Source organism: Hydra vulgaris, chromosome 12, assembly GCF_038396675.1.
Source record: "Hydra vulgaris chromosome 12, alternate assembly HydraT2T_AEP".
NCBI classification, from domain to species: Eukaryota; Metazoa; Cnidaria; class Hydrozoa; order Anthoathecata; family Hydridae; genus Hydra; species Hydra vulgaris.
Genome location: NC_088931.1, coordinates 4850457 through 4864748, shown reverse-complemented (window position 1 = coordinate 4864748; position 14292 = coordinate 4850457). Strand labels below are relative to the sequence as shown.

General features: G+C 27.0%; 1 protein-coding gene across 1 annotated transcript in view; it reads left to right on the top strand.

Moving 5' to 3' along the window:
• LOC100212063 (serine/threonine-protein kinase Nek4) overlaps positions 1–14292 on the top strand; it is a 113143-nt gene that overhangs the window by 34080 nt on the left and 64771 nt on the right. The window contains exons 3-4 of the mRNA XM_065811290.1: positions 2242–2307; positions 7295–7501. Of these exons, the coding sequence (XP_065667362.1) occupies positions 2242–2307; positions 7295–7501 (273 nt within the window). The remainder of the gene's footprint in view (positions 1–2241; positions 2308–7294; positions 7502–14292) is intronic.

Genomic DNA, 14292 nt, shown 5'->3' with positions numbered 1-14292 from the left:
AAAAAGTTTAATTTAATAGCTTTAACTTAAATTAAATATGATTTTAAAAATTTAAATTTGGTTTTGAAGGAATGTCTCCATCATACATTATCATAGATTATTATATAAGAATGGAAATTAAAAACTGTTTTTTTTTAACTTATAAAAAGGGAGAAGTGCTTTTGTTTTAAAGAATTCTTTTCACAAATGTATTTTTTGTTTCTTATTAATTCAATATTGTGTAAAGGTCTTTTGATATAATATGTTTAAAAACTTAAATTACCCTTACAAATATCTTATTAGTAACTGATAAAATCTATATATAAATTGTTTGTAATCTTTTTTAAATATACTACATTAAATACCTAAAAGTTCAAATAAATAAATCAATTGTGATAAACAAACAAAAGATTATGTTAATTATAAGATTGTTTAAAGAAATAAATTATAAGGAAATATAATTTTTTTTCAAATACTGATTTCAGAGTTAATTATTTCCTTTTGTTAAATTGGTTTAAATAATTTTTAGCATGGTTTAAAATTAAATTTAATTATAACAGGGTACATTTTAAAGTAACCCGTTCAAAATATCAATAATTTTCAGATTCCTCTAACAAATTAGATCTATATTTACAACACATCAAATACAAAGGATTTTAAAGTATTTGTAAATTGTTTTTTTATATTTGTCAATACTTTGTTGTTGTAAAAGCATATATTTTTTTGATGAATTAAGATTAATTTTTTTGATTAATTAATTTTTTTGATTAATTAATTTTAATTAATTATTCAACTGAAAAACCTAATGGTGTATATATCGGCATTTACTTTATCTGAAAGTAGAAAAGTAAATGTTGTCAATAGTTTACAATATTACTTTTATTTACACAAATTATTTCTAGTCTACACTTAGCCCTAAATGAAAATTGACTATATATGCGAGAAGTACGCTTAATGCAAAAAAAATTTTTAAAAATTGCAACAGGCAACTCAAAGAGTTGGGGGCGATCAAAATTAACCAATTAGTTACTTTCAGTCGCCCTTCTGGCAACCGACCAAAAATACGAATGTACACCCCTGTACATATATATATGTGTGTGTGTATATATATATATATATGTGTGTATATATATGTGTGTATATATATATGTGTATATATATGTGTGTATCCAGATATATATGTGTGTATATATATATATATATATATATATATATATATATATATATATATATATATATATATATATATATATCATCCAGGTCATATCTTAAAAATCGGGAAAATTGTTTTGATAAAATATCTATAAAAAATATGTTTTCCCTTACTTTACTTTTAATTTTTGCTTTTAGCTGAGTTGTTTCCAATTATTTTTTTCAAACTTTTAATTTTTTATTTATGAGTTAAGACTAAAAAAGCTTTAAAAACAAATATATCACAAAATTATATACCTAAACTTGAATTTATGGAAAATATTTTGGATATCCGGAAAAACTAAAAGTATATATATAAAATTTATACAAATTTTACATATAGTGATGGTATTTAAAGTCGTGTGCCTTTTGGCGTATATCTTCAACCAAAAATTGATTTAAAGAATAATCTTTAAATCAAGAAAAAACCATTGAAAAATACAAAATACAGAAAATAATGGAAGAAACAACAACAAAGCAATGGAATGAGTTCTGATGTCAAATCAAAACAATTTTAAATTAGAAAATTGCTTAATTACCAGTGTTGAATTGCACAAAAAGATAATTGGTTCGATACCTGCACTTATATATTATTTCACTTTTTTTAACAGATTTTGATTTTTGGAGAATTGAATTTCATATAAATTCATTGCACAGTTATTTTCCATTTAGCAACTGGATTTGAATTTGCATTTTTTAATTTCCAAAATTCTTTTGATAGTTCAATGTCATTTTTGAATTTAATAACGTTAAATGATTTTACATGGTTGGAATATCTAATTTTGAATGGTGTTTCACTTATACTGATGTAAAATTTATTGACAGGAATGTTAGTAGGATCATTAGAACTTATTAGCTTGGTGTACAATATTTTTTGTTAAGCATTGGTTTGATAATTGCTTTGACACTCTTAAACGAATTTAAATTATATTTTTATATACTATTATATTTATATTTTTATATACTATTATATTTATATTTTTATATAGATGTTTTAGATTTTTTTAAAAGTAAATAAATATCTATTTTAGTTATAATTTTTATCTTTAAGTACTTCATCTTTAATTTTAGTATGTTATAAAATCTATTGATTTGCATAATGCATCAAAAAAAGAGAGATTGTTTGCTCAACAAGAGGTAGGTTTTTTTTTCAAACTGTTATGATAATGAAAATTTTTAATGAGTTATTAAAGTTGAGAAAAACATTTCAGGCCTTATTAAGAAGTGTTATGCAGCTCGCATTATACATACAAAATGGCGATTTGCATATGCGATCAGCAATTTAGTTTAAGCAAAAACTTTTAATTTTTGAATATTTAAATCTTTTAATATTGTTTATATGATGTTTACCCAGAAAATAATAAGTTGTAAAAAAAAGGCATTTAACTGCAATTGTGAATTTTTTTTCAAAGAAACTGGTTATTTTATAAAAATAATTTTTATTAAAAGACTTATCATATGATTTTAAAAATTTAAGTTTAGTTTTGAAGAAATGTAAATGACTAAGTGAAATGTAAAATTTAGTTTTAATGGAATGTAAAATAGTTATGCAATATTTATCAATGGATCTGTTTTTTTTTTTTTTTTTAAAAATCTTCGCTTCCAACAAGGCTGCAAGCAGCCACTAATTAAAGTTGGAAGTTACTGAAAGAGAAAAGATGAAGATTGTAGAGCAAGATAAAGATTGACGGATGACTTAAAGGATTGGAAATTATATGAATCAGGAAAGCAAGATGAAGAAAGCGAATTCCAAAGAGCTGATGTTCGAGGAAAAAAACTAGACGAATAAGTGTTTTCGGAGCACTTAGGAGCAGTCACAGAAAAAAGATGAGACTTAATTGAATGACGAGTAACACGAGAATGAATTTTAGTAGATGGCACAAGAGATGCTAGCTCTTTAGAGCAGTGCCCATTATAGTATTTGTAGAAAAGAGAAAGAGAAGCAACATTACGATGATGTGATAATGGTTGGAGGTTGACTGCAAGAGCAGGTTCAACTATGTTTACAATGCGTTTTTGCACCTTGTCTAAAAGAGAAAGGGCATCATTAGAAGATCCGCCCCAGATATGGCAACAGTATTCCATACAAGGCCGGATTTGAGATTTATAGAGGTAGAGAATAGAATCCGAAGTAAGAAAGTGATGAACTCGATAAAGAGATGCAACCTTAGCAGATGCTAATTTTGCAACTGATTTGATATATGGTTTCCAAGAAAGATTGGAAGTAGGAGTTAATCTTAGAAGATGAAGAGTAGATGGCTCATCGAGTACATCACCACTCATCAATATAGGAAGATCTAAATTATTGCGACAATGATTGGCTGAAAAAAATTGAGTTTATCTGTATTGAAGTTCACCAGCCACTGTGAGCCCCATGCTGTAGCAGAAGTGAGATCCTTTTCAAGCTCAAATGTCCCCTCCAAGCAATCAGAGAGTGTTAGTTTCTTAGGCCAAGCATATGACTATTGGAGTCTTTACGAATTAAAGGAAGATAACCATCAACACTAAGATCACAAGATGAGACAGCTGAACTAAAATTAGTCTCACAAAGAGCAAGTAAGTCTGGTGAACTTTGCAAGAGGTAAGACTCAACAGAAGAAAAGTTACTTCGAAGACCACAAATATTAGTGAATGATAGGTTTAGAGAACTTGGTAATGATGATGGTTTTTTGTGTTTTCCAGTTTTTGATACTTTATTCATTTTTAATTTTGTTAAAGAACTGGACTCAAAGCATAGTTAGTACTAAGAACACTGCTTAATAGCCCAAGCAATTGCCTCATTACTACTAATAAACCCTAAGCCGTAATAAAGGGCTCCAAATGTGGCCTCCGTAATGCACACCAAAAGTACAAACAGGGACACCATCCATGCACATTATGGCACTGTTTATACTTTGATATTTTTCAGCTGTTGACGGAATCAGCCTCTCTAAGAGCTACTATAGAGTTCGGGAAACCTGACTACCAGCCGGCCTCAGAACTATAAAACTGAGTTTTAGAGCTGTATCCTCATAAGGAGATAATAGAATGAGTTGCCTAGTCATAAATAGAGATACAAGCAAATCCCATGCATTGAGTCGAAAAGATCCAGCATTCAACATCCTAAACTGGAAACAATGTATTAAAAGTACATCTGCGCCAGCCTAATAGATGAAGAAGGGGTGCGAGGCTGGTCAACAGATAGAATCTGTTTACCCCTTAAGTCTTTGCCTTTCCAATAAGTCTAGCCGGATGCATTTAATATCTGTCCAAGATGCGTATTTTTATCGAGACACCATCTCTAGCCTTTACTCAACCAAGAGCCCCAAGGCAGGGGGTATTTTAAGTCGGAGTTGGCATCTCCTAGCCTTTGCCTAAAAAGGCATATCTTACAAGGCAGCTGGACATGAAGCAGATACTATCAAGCAAGTTCGGAACTTTGTCTCATTGGAAATTTCTCAAGTTTTCAGAGTTTTGGAGTTTGAGAGAAAACAAGAAACTTCAACAAAGTTCGACAGAAATTTGACGGTTTTTGGAAATAATTATTTTTTTACTGGTAAAATAATTAAATTCTTCTTTTTTTCCATGTTGTTTTTACAAAAATTCTAAATTGTTGTTTTGAAAATAAAAGTGTTCTTTAAAAAAAAAAAAATTCATTGACAACCTAATGTGACATCACAGTTGACAAAGAATTTTATTATTTAATTTTAAAAACAAATTTAAAAAAAAATTAAATTTATTTATCTAAAAGGTAATTGTAATTAAATATTAGTTAATTCAAAGCTAAGTTATTTAATTTAAATGCATTAAAAACAAATATCTATGGTGTCAAATGGTGTGGCAATAGAAGTTGAAGGTACTTTAATTTAAATGTTCACCACAGCTTCATGTATTGCTTAGGAAAGAATAGAATTGCTGTCTCCATGTTTTGCTGAAACATTTAAACATTTTTGTAATGGAAAAGTTAAAAGAATTTGGCTTAGTTAGTGAAGATATTGCAATTAAAACTACTGATGGTTGTAGGTGGATGCTGATATTGGGTACCATAATTAAGTTTCTGCATTGGATTTGCCAGAATTATTCAATTCATTTTATTTTTTTTTAAATTTGATTTTAGCTAAAAAAGATTGTCACAAAATTGTGGTTCGCAAATAAACTGAATCAAATATTAAAGCAGAAATGGAAACTGATGGAGAGACTAAAAGAGAATTGCTCATTAATTATTTGTAGGAAAAGATTCAATATGAAGAAAATATTGAAAAAAGTCTAAAGAAACTTCGAATATTAATTAAGTTCCTAAAATACTGCTTTATATATGCTTCACTGCTTCAATAAGAAGTTCTAAAAGAAACATACACCAAATTTATGGTTTGTTGCATGACAAAGCACTGCTGCTCGACAACCGCACTAGATGAAACTAGTGTTTTTGAGATGATAAAAAGATTTTTGGATGTGTTTTTTTTTTACAGCCTTGAAGGTGTAAAAAAAAAACTTCGAGGAACTTAACTGCCTAAATATGTTAAGTGACATTGACTTGGGTTTATTGAAATCGCTGTCAAACATATATTGGTATCCAATTTAAAAAAAAATAAAAACAGACATTTTTTCATGCTTCGAAAAAAGATATTCTGTTGCCAAACTGCTTAATCAAATATTTGCAATAAAAGAAAATCTCTGATCAAAATTAGATGATTGCGCTACATGCAAACAAGGAGAACCAATCACAATCAACATCCTTTTTTGCCAAAATTCAAGAAGCTCTGAATCAAAATCAATCAACAGCTAAAAAGCCAAAAAAAAAATCAAGACCTTTACTGATCAGTTAAAATCATATGAAGCAATTTGTATGAAATCTGAAGTAATTTTGAAATTTGAACTAGCCGTTCACAAAGTTCAAGCCATTTATTAGATAAAACCTGTTTGTGAAAGAATTGTGATAATAAAAATATTTAAGTGCTAAGAAATAAAAAAGTATAAATTTGTTTTAAATTTATAATGAATTATAAATTGAAATATTAAATATTAAAAAAATAAATACAACAACAATGTTTAATTATCAACTTTTTTTCAACAATGTTTAATTTTTTTATTTTATGACAAAATGTTATCATTCCTCCGATTTTTTCTTAACTCCGACAGTTTTATCTCGATTTCTCTCCACTCCGTTTTTTCTCAATTTTGGATCCTTTATTATTTAATAAATAAGAAATTTTTTCCTTATCATCTGCTAACTAATTCAGGCTTCTGCAGAAATGGCAAGTGATAAAAAAGTTCGTTATTGAAGATTTTAAAAAAATGTTTTGACATTGTAAAAAAGTTGTTGAAACTTTTAAAAAGTTTTATTAAAAATTACATTTAAAAAACTGTAAAAAAACAACATCAAAGAACTAAGACCTTTAGTAGTTTCCAAAAGGCTATTTAAATTTTATATTTTTAATTAAAAAAATTTTAAAAATAAAATATACTTTATAATACACAATATTTTTATAGATGTATTTTAACTTAGTGCCTAAAAAACAAAATTTAAATATTTTATTCATTTAAATCTTTTTTAATAAACAGTTATAAAAGTTTGTTTGTTTAAATTTGAAATACATGACACAAACAATTTTAAAAGTATCGCACTCATTCATTAAAGTTTTAGTTACAAAATTCTTTTCTTGTAATTACTTGAACTTATTCGTTGTGCTATTTCAGTGCAATTTTTAAACTTTTTAAATTAGGAAATGTTTTACAAAAAAGGATGAATAATGAAGGAACTTTTTAAACATGAAATTAAGAAGAAACACAACACAAAATAACATTTATAAAATAATAAATCGTTTCAATAAAAATGTGATCTAAATATACATGATAAAGTATAGTTTAAAAATTGCATCATCAAGTGCAAAGCTCTTTTTAGCGATTTTTCTAAAAAACATTACAATACTTGAATAAATATCAGAAAAACAATCATTGCTGACGATTGTTTTCTGATTTATGATATGATACAAAACATTTCAGTGTAAAATTAAAAAAAATAAAACGTAATCAATTTTATTCTACTCATGAGCTTTTTTATTTAAATATCAAAATTTAATTTAATTTTATAAATTGGATTATATTTATATGGTTAGATTGATATAATGATCGATTTTACTTTTAGGTAGATATATTATCTAAGCTCTATCATCCAAATATTGTATCCTACAAAGAGTCTTTTCAGTTTGACAATGGATGTTTAGCTATAGTTATGGTGTATTGTGAAGGAGGAGATTTGTATACTAGATTAAAAGAACAAGCAAAACTAGGACAGTATTTAAGTGAAACGCAAGTTGTTGAGTGGTTTATACAAATAGCTATGGCACTACAAGTAAATTTTTTTATTAAAAAAACTTTCAAGTGTTTCTGTAAACCAATCATTTTTGTTAATAGCTGTTTATATATATGTTTGTAAACCAATCATTATTGTTAATATCTGTTTATATATATGTTTATAAACCAATTATTGTTAATAACTGTTTATATATAATTTTATAAACTAATCATTCATTTTAATCTTTATTACAGTAATGTACTATTAGGTCAGCTACTGGCAAGCATATAATCTGTTACAACCTCCAACACATACTACCTGCTGCCCTTGAGTAAAGGCTTCAGGTTGTAACTTGATAAAAGTATTGGGTATTTTAAATAAGGATATTCCGTCTTCAGATCTTAATGTTGATGGCTATTATCCTCTAAAAATATCTTATCTCTCACTTTGTTAAATTAATTTTATAATCTGCTTTGTATCCAATTCTAATAACTTACATTAACTCCTTAGTTTGTGTTTTATCATTGACCCTAGTCTTTAGTTTCTTTAAGATTGTTCTTGAGTTAATTTTTTTTACCTCTGCTAACAAATGTATTTTTTAAGTCATCTCTTGGATTTATATTCTACTGATTTGTTATTGTTAATAATCAAATAGTTTGTTAGGTTGAAGTTGTGAGACAAGAACCATTGCTCTTAACATATCAAAGACTTTTGACAAATCTGGTATGTTGGGTCTTTCTAAATACACTAGGGTACATCATACTTTCAAAATTTTTGATTTTCAATTTGGCGGATCATTTTTATGTTGCCACTATATGTGAATAATAACTATATGTGAATAAGGGGGGGAAAAAATTTTTTTACCTTGCAGGATTGCACTTTTTGGGAAGTTAAAGTTGTTGATTTAGGCATAAATGCAAGAAGGGGGAGGGGGGCATACTTTTTAAATCCTTGAAATCAAAACTGTATAAAGTTCTTTTTATGTATTACTATATTTTACGAAATGTTTGTTTTTTTTTTTCGAAAAAAAGGTTTTTCACATTTAGCCAGGCGAAGAGTGATAAAACATGTTTTATCACCCTTCGCCTGATAAAAAAATGTTAAAATTTAATACAACATAAAAATTTTAAATAATTGTCATACTTTCATTGTTTTAATGACGTCTTTTAAAGTTCAGGCAAAATGACTATAATTGAAAGTATATTTTGTAATAATGATGTCGTAATTATACTTTGGGGTGATGTTTAAATTAGTATTAGCCTGTTAAGTGTTCGTAGTTATGGCTTTATGGGTTTGTTGTGTTTAACTATAAACTATATAAAAAGGGTTGAATTTTTTCTTTGCAGTCAATAGTAAAATTAATTTCTTATAAAGATGATAAATTAACTATGACTGCTTCAAAAAAACACAAGACTCTATGGAAACAAAGTTATTAACTTATTTAGGCATAAGTTAAGGATCTTCTTTCATCAGAAGTTCTGACTTTAAGAGATATCTTGAGAAAAGGTCTCCTAATCCAAGAAACTTTACTCCAAGAAGAAGATGTTAACTGGTAAAGTCTCAAGACACTCAAAGTTTATTATGAAATAAAATAAACATTGAAACAGCTTCTCACTTTTTCTTAAAATTACACATTTTTGCATGGTATCAAGTAATTTTGGTCTTAGAAGGAATATATCAGTGCGAGGACCTCTCTCGGCTACTAGCTGACATTGCTCTTAAGCAGTGGATGAAAGCAAATGCTCTTTTTAAACCTCCAGTGGTTATTAAAAGGAAAACTTGGATGGAGAAAATTTAATTATCCTGGAGCACAATTAGAGATATAGCACATGGGAAAGCTTCTTTGAGGCATATAATTGTTGAACTGGATGGCCCAACTAATTCAAAGGATGATTTTACTGGCCCTATTGGTAAGGCTATACCTAAAATTTTTGCCATTAACACAATTAAAGACACAGCTGTAAAGTCACGAAAAAAGATTTTGCTCAATACAGAAGCTATATCTATGAAAAGGCTAAATGATTGGGAGAAGGAAATAATATTGGTATTAGTGTTTACATGCCAATTCTCTACATATGATCCTGACAAATATCTGGTTACTTGTTTTGAAGTTTCCGTTCAAGAATGAATAATAGAAAAACTTTAACTGAGCTTAATTCAAAAAAAGATTTTAGTAGCCTTTTTTAACAAAATTGTAAACAAAAAAATAATTTAAAACATTTCAAATAACAAATTGACTTTTTTTAAAGTATATCATTCCCTATTAGATTGCGCTCTAGATAAGACAATTGTAATGTTTTGATTTGTTATTTGTGTTCATCTATTTAGAAAACTGTAAAGCTCAAATAAAAGCAACTAAAAATATTAAACTTGAAAGTCTAAATTATTTGCTTTTTATGGTTTTAAGCGAAAAAAGAAAGCAAAGAAAACTACCAAATCAATGCATTGATTTGGTAGTTTTCTTTGAGTAAAGCTATCTTTTTTCAAACGCACTTTGTTCCGCTGAGATTTTTTTTTTCAAAAAAAATGGTTATTCACGTTTCATAATATATGGTAGTATATAAAAAAAATCTACACAGTTTCATATTTCTAAAATTTTAAAAGTATGACCCGCCCTTGATTTATGCCTAAAATTAACAATTTTACCTTCCCAAAAAGTGCAATCCTGCATAGGTAAAAATTAATTTTTTTCTTCCCAAGTTATTATTCACATATAGTGGCACTATAAAAATGATCCACTGAATTGAAAATCAAAAATTTTGAAAGTATGATGTACCCTAATTGTACACTCATATTAAGTAAATTTTTTTAAACTTTCAAATTTTTTTTCCAAATGCAGCATTAGAGTTTTGCTTGATAGACAGCATTCTTTATTGCCAGTAGCTACAGGGGTGCTACGAAGTTCTATTAAAGGTCCCATTAAAAAGTTCTGTTAAAAGAAATTAAAAAGTTCTATTAAATGAAATTGTTTTTAAATCAACAATCTTCTAGACAATCTTACCACTAAATTTTATTTGCTGATGATGCAACTATATTTATGATGATGTAACTATATTTATGATGATGCAACTATATATTATAGTTTTTATAACTTTTTGACTAAGAATAAGGTGACAACAGTTCTTTTCTATATGAAATACAAATAAAAGCATAAATAAAATAGAACTAATATTTCATAAAAACATATGATAAAAAATAAAAATACTTTATTATAACCATTTTATTGGATTAAGACAAACTTGTCACAAAAGATTTTAAAACTCAAATCAAATTGTTACTCTTTTGCTCTTTAAAAAAGATCAACACTTATCATTTATTAAAATATAAAAAGTGTTATCTTTTTTACAAATTATTAAAATTTTGATAATTGATTATATCAATATAAAAATGTTATCAACTAAAGAATCAAGCACTTCGCAGATCTGCAAGGAGGAGAGTGACAAATTATTTTAAATTATGTTTGTAATTACTTTAAATGAGTTCAAAAGTTGGCTGACTTCAAAATCATAAGTGATATTCTTTAATTTTTTTGTGACTCTGGCAATAGGAAGAAGTTTCAAACACTTAAATTACAGATAAACACATACATAACAAGTAAACACATCCTTAACAAGTAATTTAGTGATTTGTTGTTTAAGTTATTGGAAGCAATGATGCATAAACATGTGACAAAAAAAAAAAGTTTTAATTTCTAAATCTATAAATATCTAACAACTGTGTTTCCATGGCTTTGTTTGAACTACCACAATAAGTGAAACGCATATTGGTTTGCAAGGTACATTCAAAGTATATTAACTACCAATGTCATTGTTTAGCCTAACATATTGGTTATCTCATGACACAGAGTTTCAGTACAGTTTGTCAAGGTGTCAAGGTTTGAACTGTTTATAAACAGTCTTGATGCAGTTATTAATGATTAGTCCTGAGAAATAAATTTACAAAATTCTTACAAACACAAAACCTAGTATACTTGAAGATAAATCTAGAATTAGACTTTTTTCAAAACTAGCTTAATGATATAGGCAATTGTAAAAATCTATTGTTTAAGACAAAGAACTTTCTGCGCTAGTCCTAGATGCGCTTCTGAAGAACATCTAAGACTACCGCACCATATAAGAAAAAAAATTTTGTTACACATGCATGCGCCAAAAGTAGTAAAATTCATGATGTTTTAGGGAAAATCAAAGAGCCATTTATTAAATGAATAAAAGATTGCATTTTGTGCAGTGGTTTGAACTTATAACAATGTATTTCTACCATTTTATGCATTAAATGCGTATGGTCAAAATCAAGATCTTATAAGATTGTCTGCCAATATATGTAAACTTGTTTTTGATGTTTGTTTTTGTTTTTTTTTAGTCAAATATGATGTTTAGGATAACTTCAATAAAATTACTAGTTCCAATAGTTAAATTCTTAAATCATTTTTGATTTATATTTTTATATACATATTTAGTAGTTTTTTCCATGCTAACACTTTTAGAGGTGCTTGTATGCCACAGTAAAACAAAGATTTTTTTAATTAATGTTAATGATTGTATTGTATATTAATTGTATATATTATATTATGTTAAAAGAAAAATTTGAGTGTGTTATGTACTTAAATAATATATTATCTTACTATTAAATGTTTGTTATGGTATTTATGGAAATAAAAAAAAAAAAAATATATATATATATATATATATATATATATATATATATATATATATATATATATATATATATATACACACACACACACACACACATTTAGAATTATAGCTTAATATGATATTTTTGTTTTGGAATTGAAATTTTTTGTGATTTTAAAGAGCTTAATCCTTAAAACTATTTCAAAAAATATTACAAATCGAATTGCCTGTTGATCTAAACGTAGTGAAAAAAAGTCATTATTAGTAGTGATGAGGCAATTGCTTGGACTGTTAGATAGTGTACTGAGTACAATCTGTGTTTCAATTCTTCTAAGAAATTGTACGGTTTTTCATCTTGTGTGTCCACGTATGAGTATTTTATTTTAGACAACTTGGTCACGGCCGTTTGCAAGTTTCACATTTTTAAGGAAAAAACTTCAAAAACAAAGCTAAACTAATAAATTAGGAAATTAAAAAAATTATAAAAAATTATTAATTTAAATAATTTGTGTATTGTTTTCATTTTTGTTTCTTTAGGGTGGTTGTTATTTTCAGCAACAAAATCGAATAAGGCAAAGCAAAAAAAACAGTTTTAATTCAACCATAAAAAGAATGATTTTTCTATATTTTATTTGCTTTTTTAAAGGGGAAAGCGAAAATCTAAATTGCTATCTGTTTGTAAAATTTATTTTAATAATTGTAACGTAACAAGTATATATTGTCCCTGTATAAATACCTCTATGTGACAGGGTTGCCACCAAATCAGATAAATCAGATATGTTCAGGGAAACTCAGGGGGAAAAGATTGGTTTAGTTAAAAGTCAGGGAAATCAGGGAATTGTTTAATTTTGTATTATTTTATTATGTTTAAAAATGTTTTATAGTAAATAATGTTCCTTTTTAAGGTTACTAATTAAATAATCATATAGCTCAAAAAATTGTTCATGTATATTATTATTTGATCATTATAAAATAAATTAACTTTTATTCTTATCATTTATTTATAGTATTAACCAAACAAAAAATTTATGCAAAACGTTTAGCCAGGTTTAAGTTGAACCATTATTAATAATTTAAATGAATTTATCAGGTACTTTTTTATGTAGAAATAGCTGCAACATGTGAAGACTTTCAAAGTTTTTTATGTAGAAATATGAAATTTAGCTGCAACATGAAGAGTTTTTTTAAAACTATATTGTAATTTCATTTTCTTTTTTAGAATAAATGAAAATTAAAAATTTTTAAATGGCAACTTATTTCAATAAAGAATGGTTAAGTGATCCATTGTTAAAAAAATTCCTGGTAAATAGCACAGATTAAAAGTCAACCAAGTGCAAAACATACCAAGTTTAATTTAACTTATCAAATATAAACATAGAGTTGTGACAATTTGAATGGAAGGGAAAAAATACATTTAGAAGTCAAAACCAGTATCCTGCTACTTCAAGCCTGCACAATCTAAATCCAAAAAGCAAGCAGTTTTTGTAATAAATCAATCTGATAAAACTTTTGCAGAATTCTCTTCTGTTTTACATTAATGAAGTACAAAACAATTTCTCCTTGAACTCATTGTAGTGAGAATAGTCCATTATATCAAAAAAAGTTTTCTGATAGCACAATTCCTAAATCCTTTGAGATGGGAAGAAAAAAAACCTGGTTAAAAATTTTGGTCTTTGGCATTGCTTACACCTACTTTTAACACAAAATGTCAAGAAATCTACTTTTTATACTTTTTAGTTTAATGAAAGTCTGAATGATTCTTTTCAAAATTGTAAAATAAATCTAAATATTAGTTTTTTACGATTTGTAATCAACAGTTAATATATTGTGTTAAATACAAATATTTTGGACCTCTTTTTTACTAGTTTACTCTGATGGCCCAGAGTAAACTAGTTACTTAATAAAAGCAACATGAGCAACATGAGGTACCTAAACTTCTTAAATTAGGAGTGGCAACCTCCATGTTATCCATGGCGCTGATTGTGTAACAATTTCCATATGTATTTTGCAGTAATGAGCTTTTGGTCTTCAACCCAGCGCAATAAGCTGGATCAAAGACCAAAAAGTTGTAGGCATATTGTGTTGTTTAACCAAAATGCGAGAGTTACGAGAGTCTTAGAACTAAAGATGATTTAACATTGAACAATTGAATTTTTTTGTTACATTGCTAGTTTGTTGCAGAAATTCTTAGTGATATATCAGACAGACGCCTTA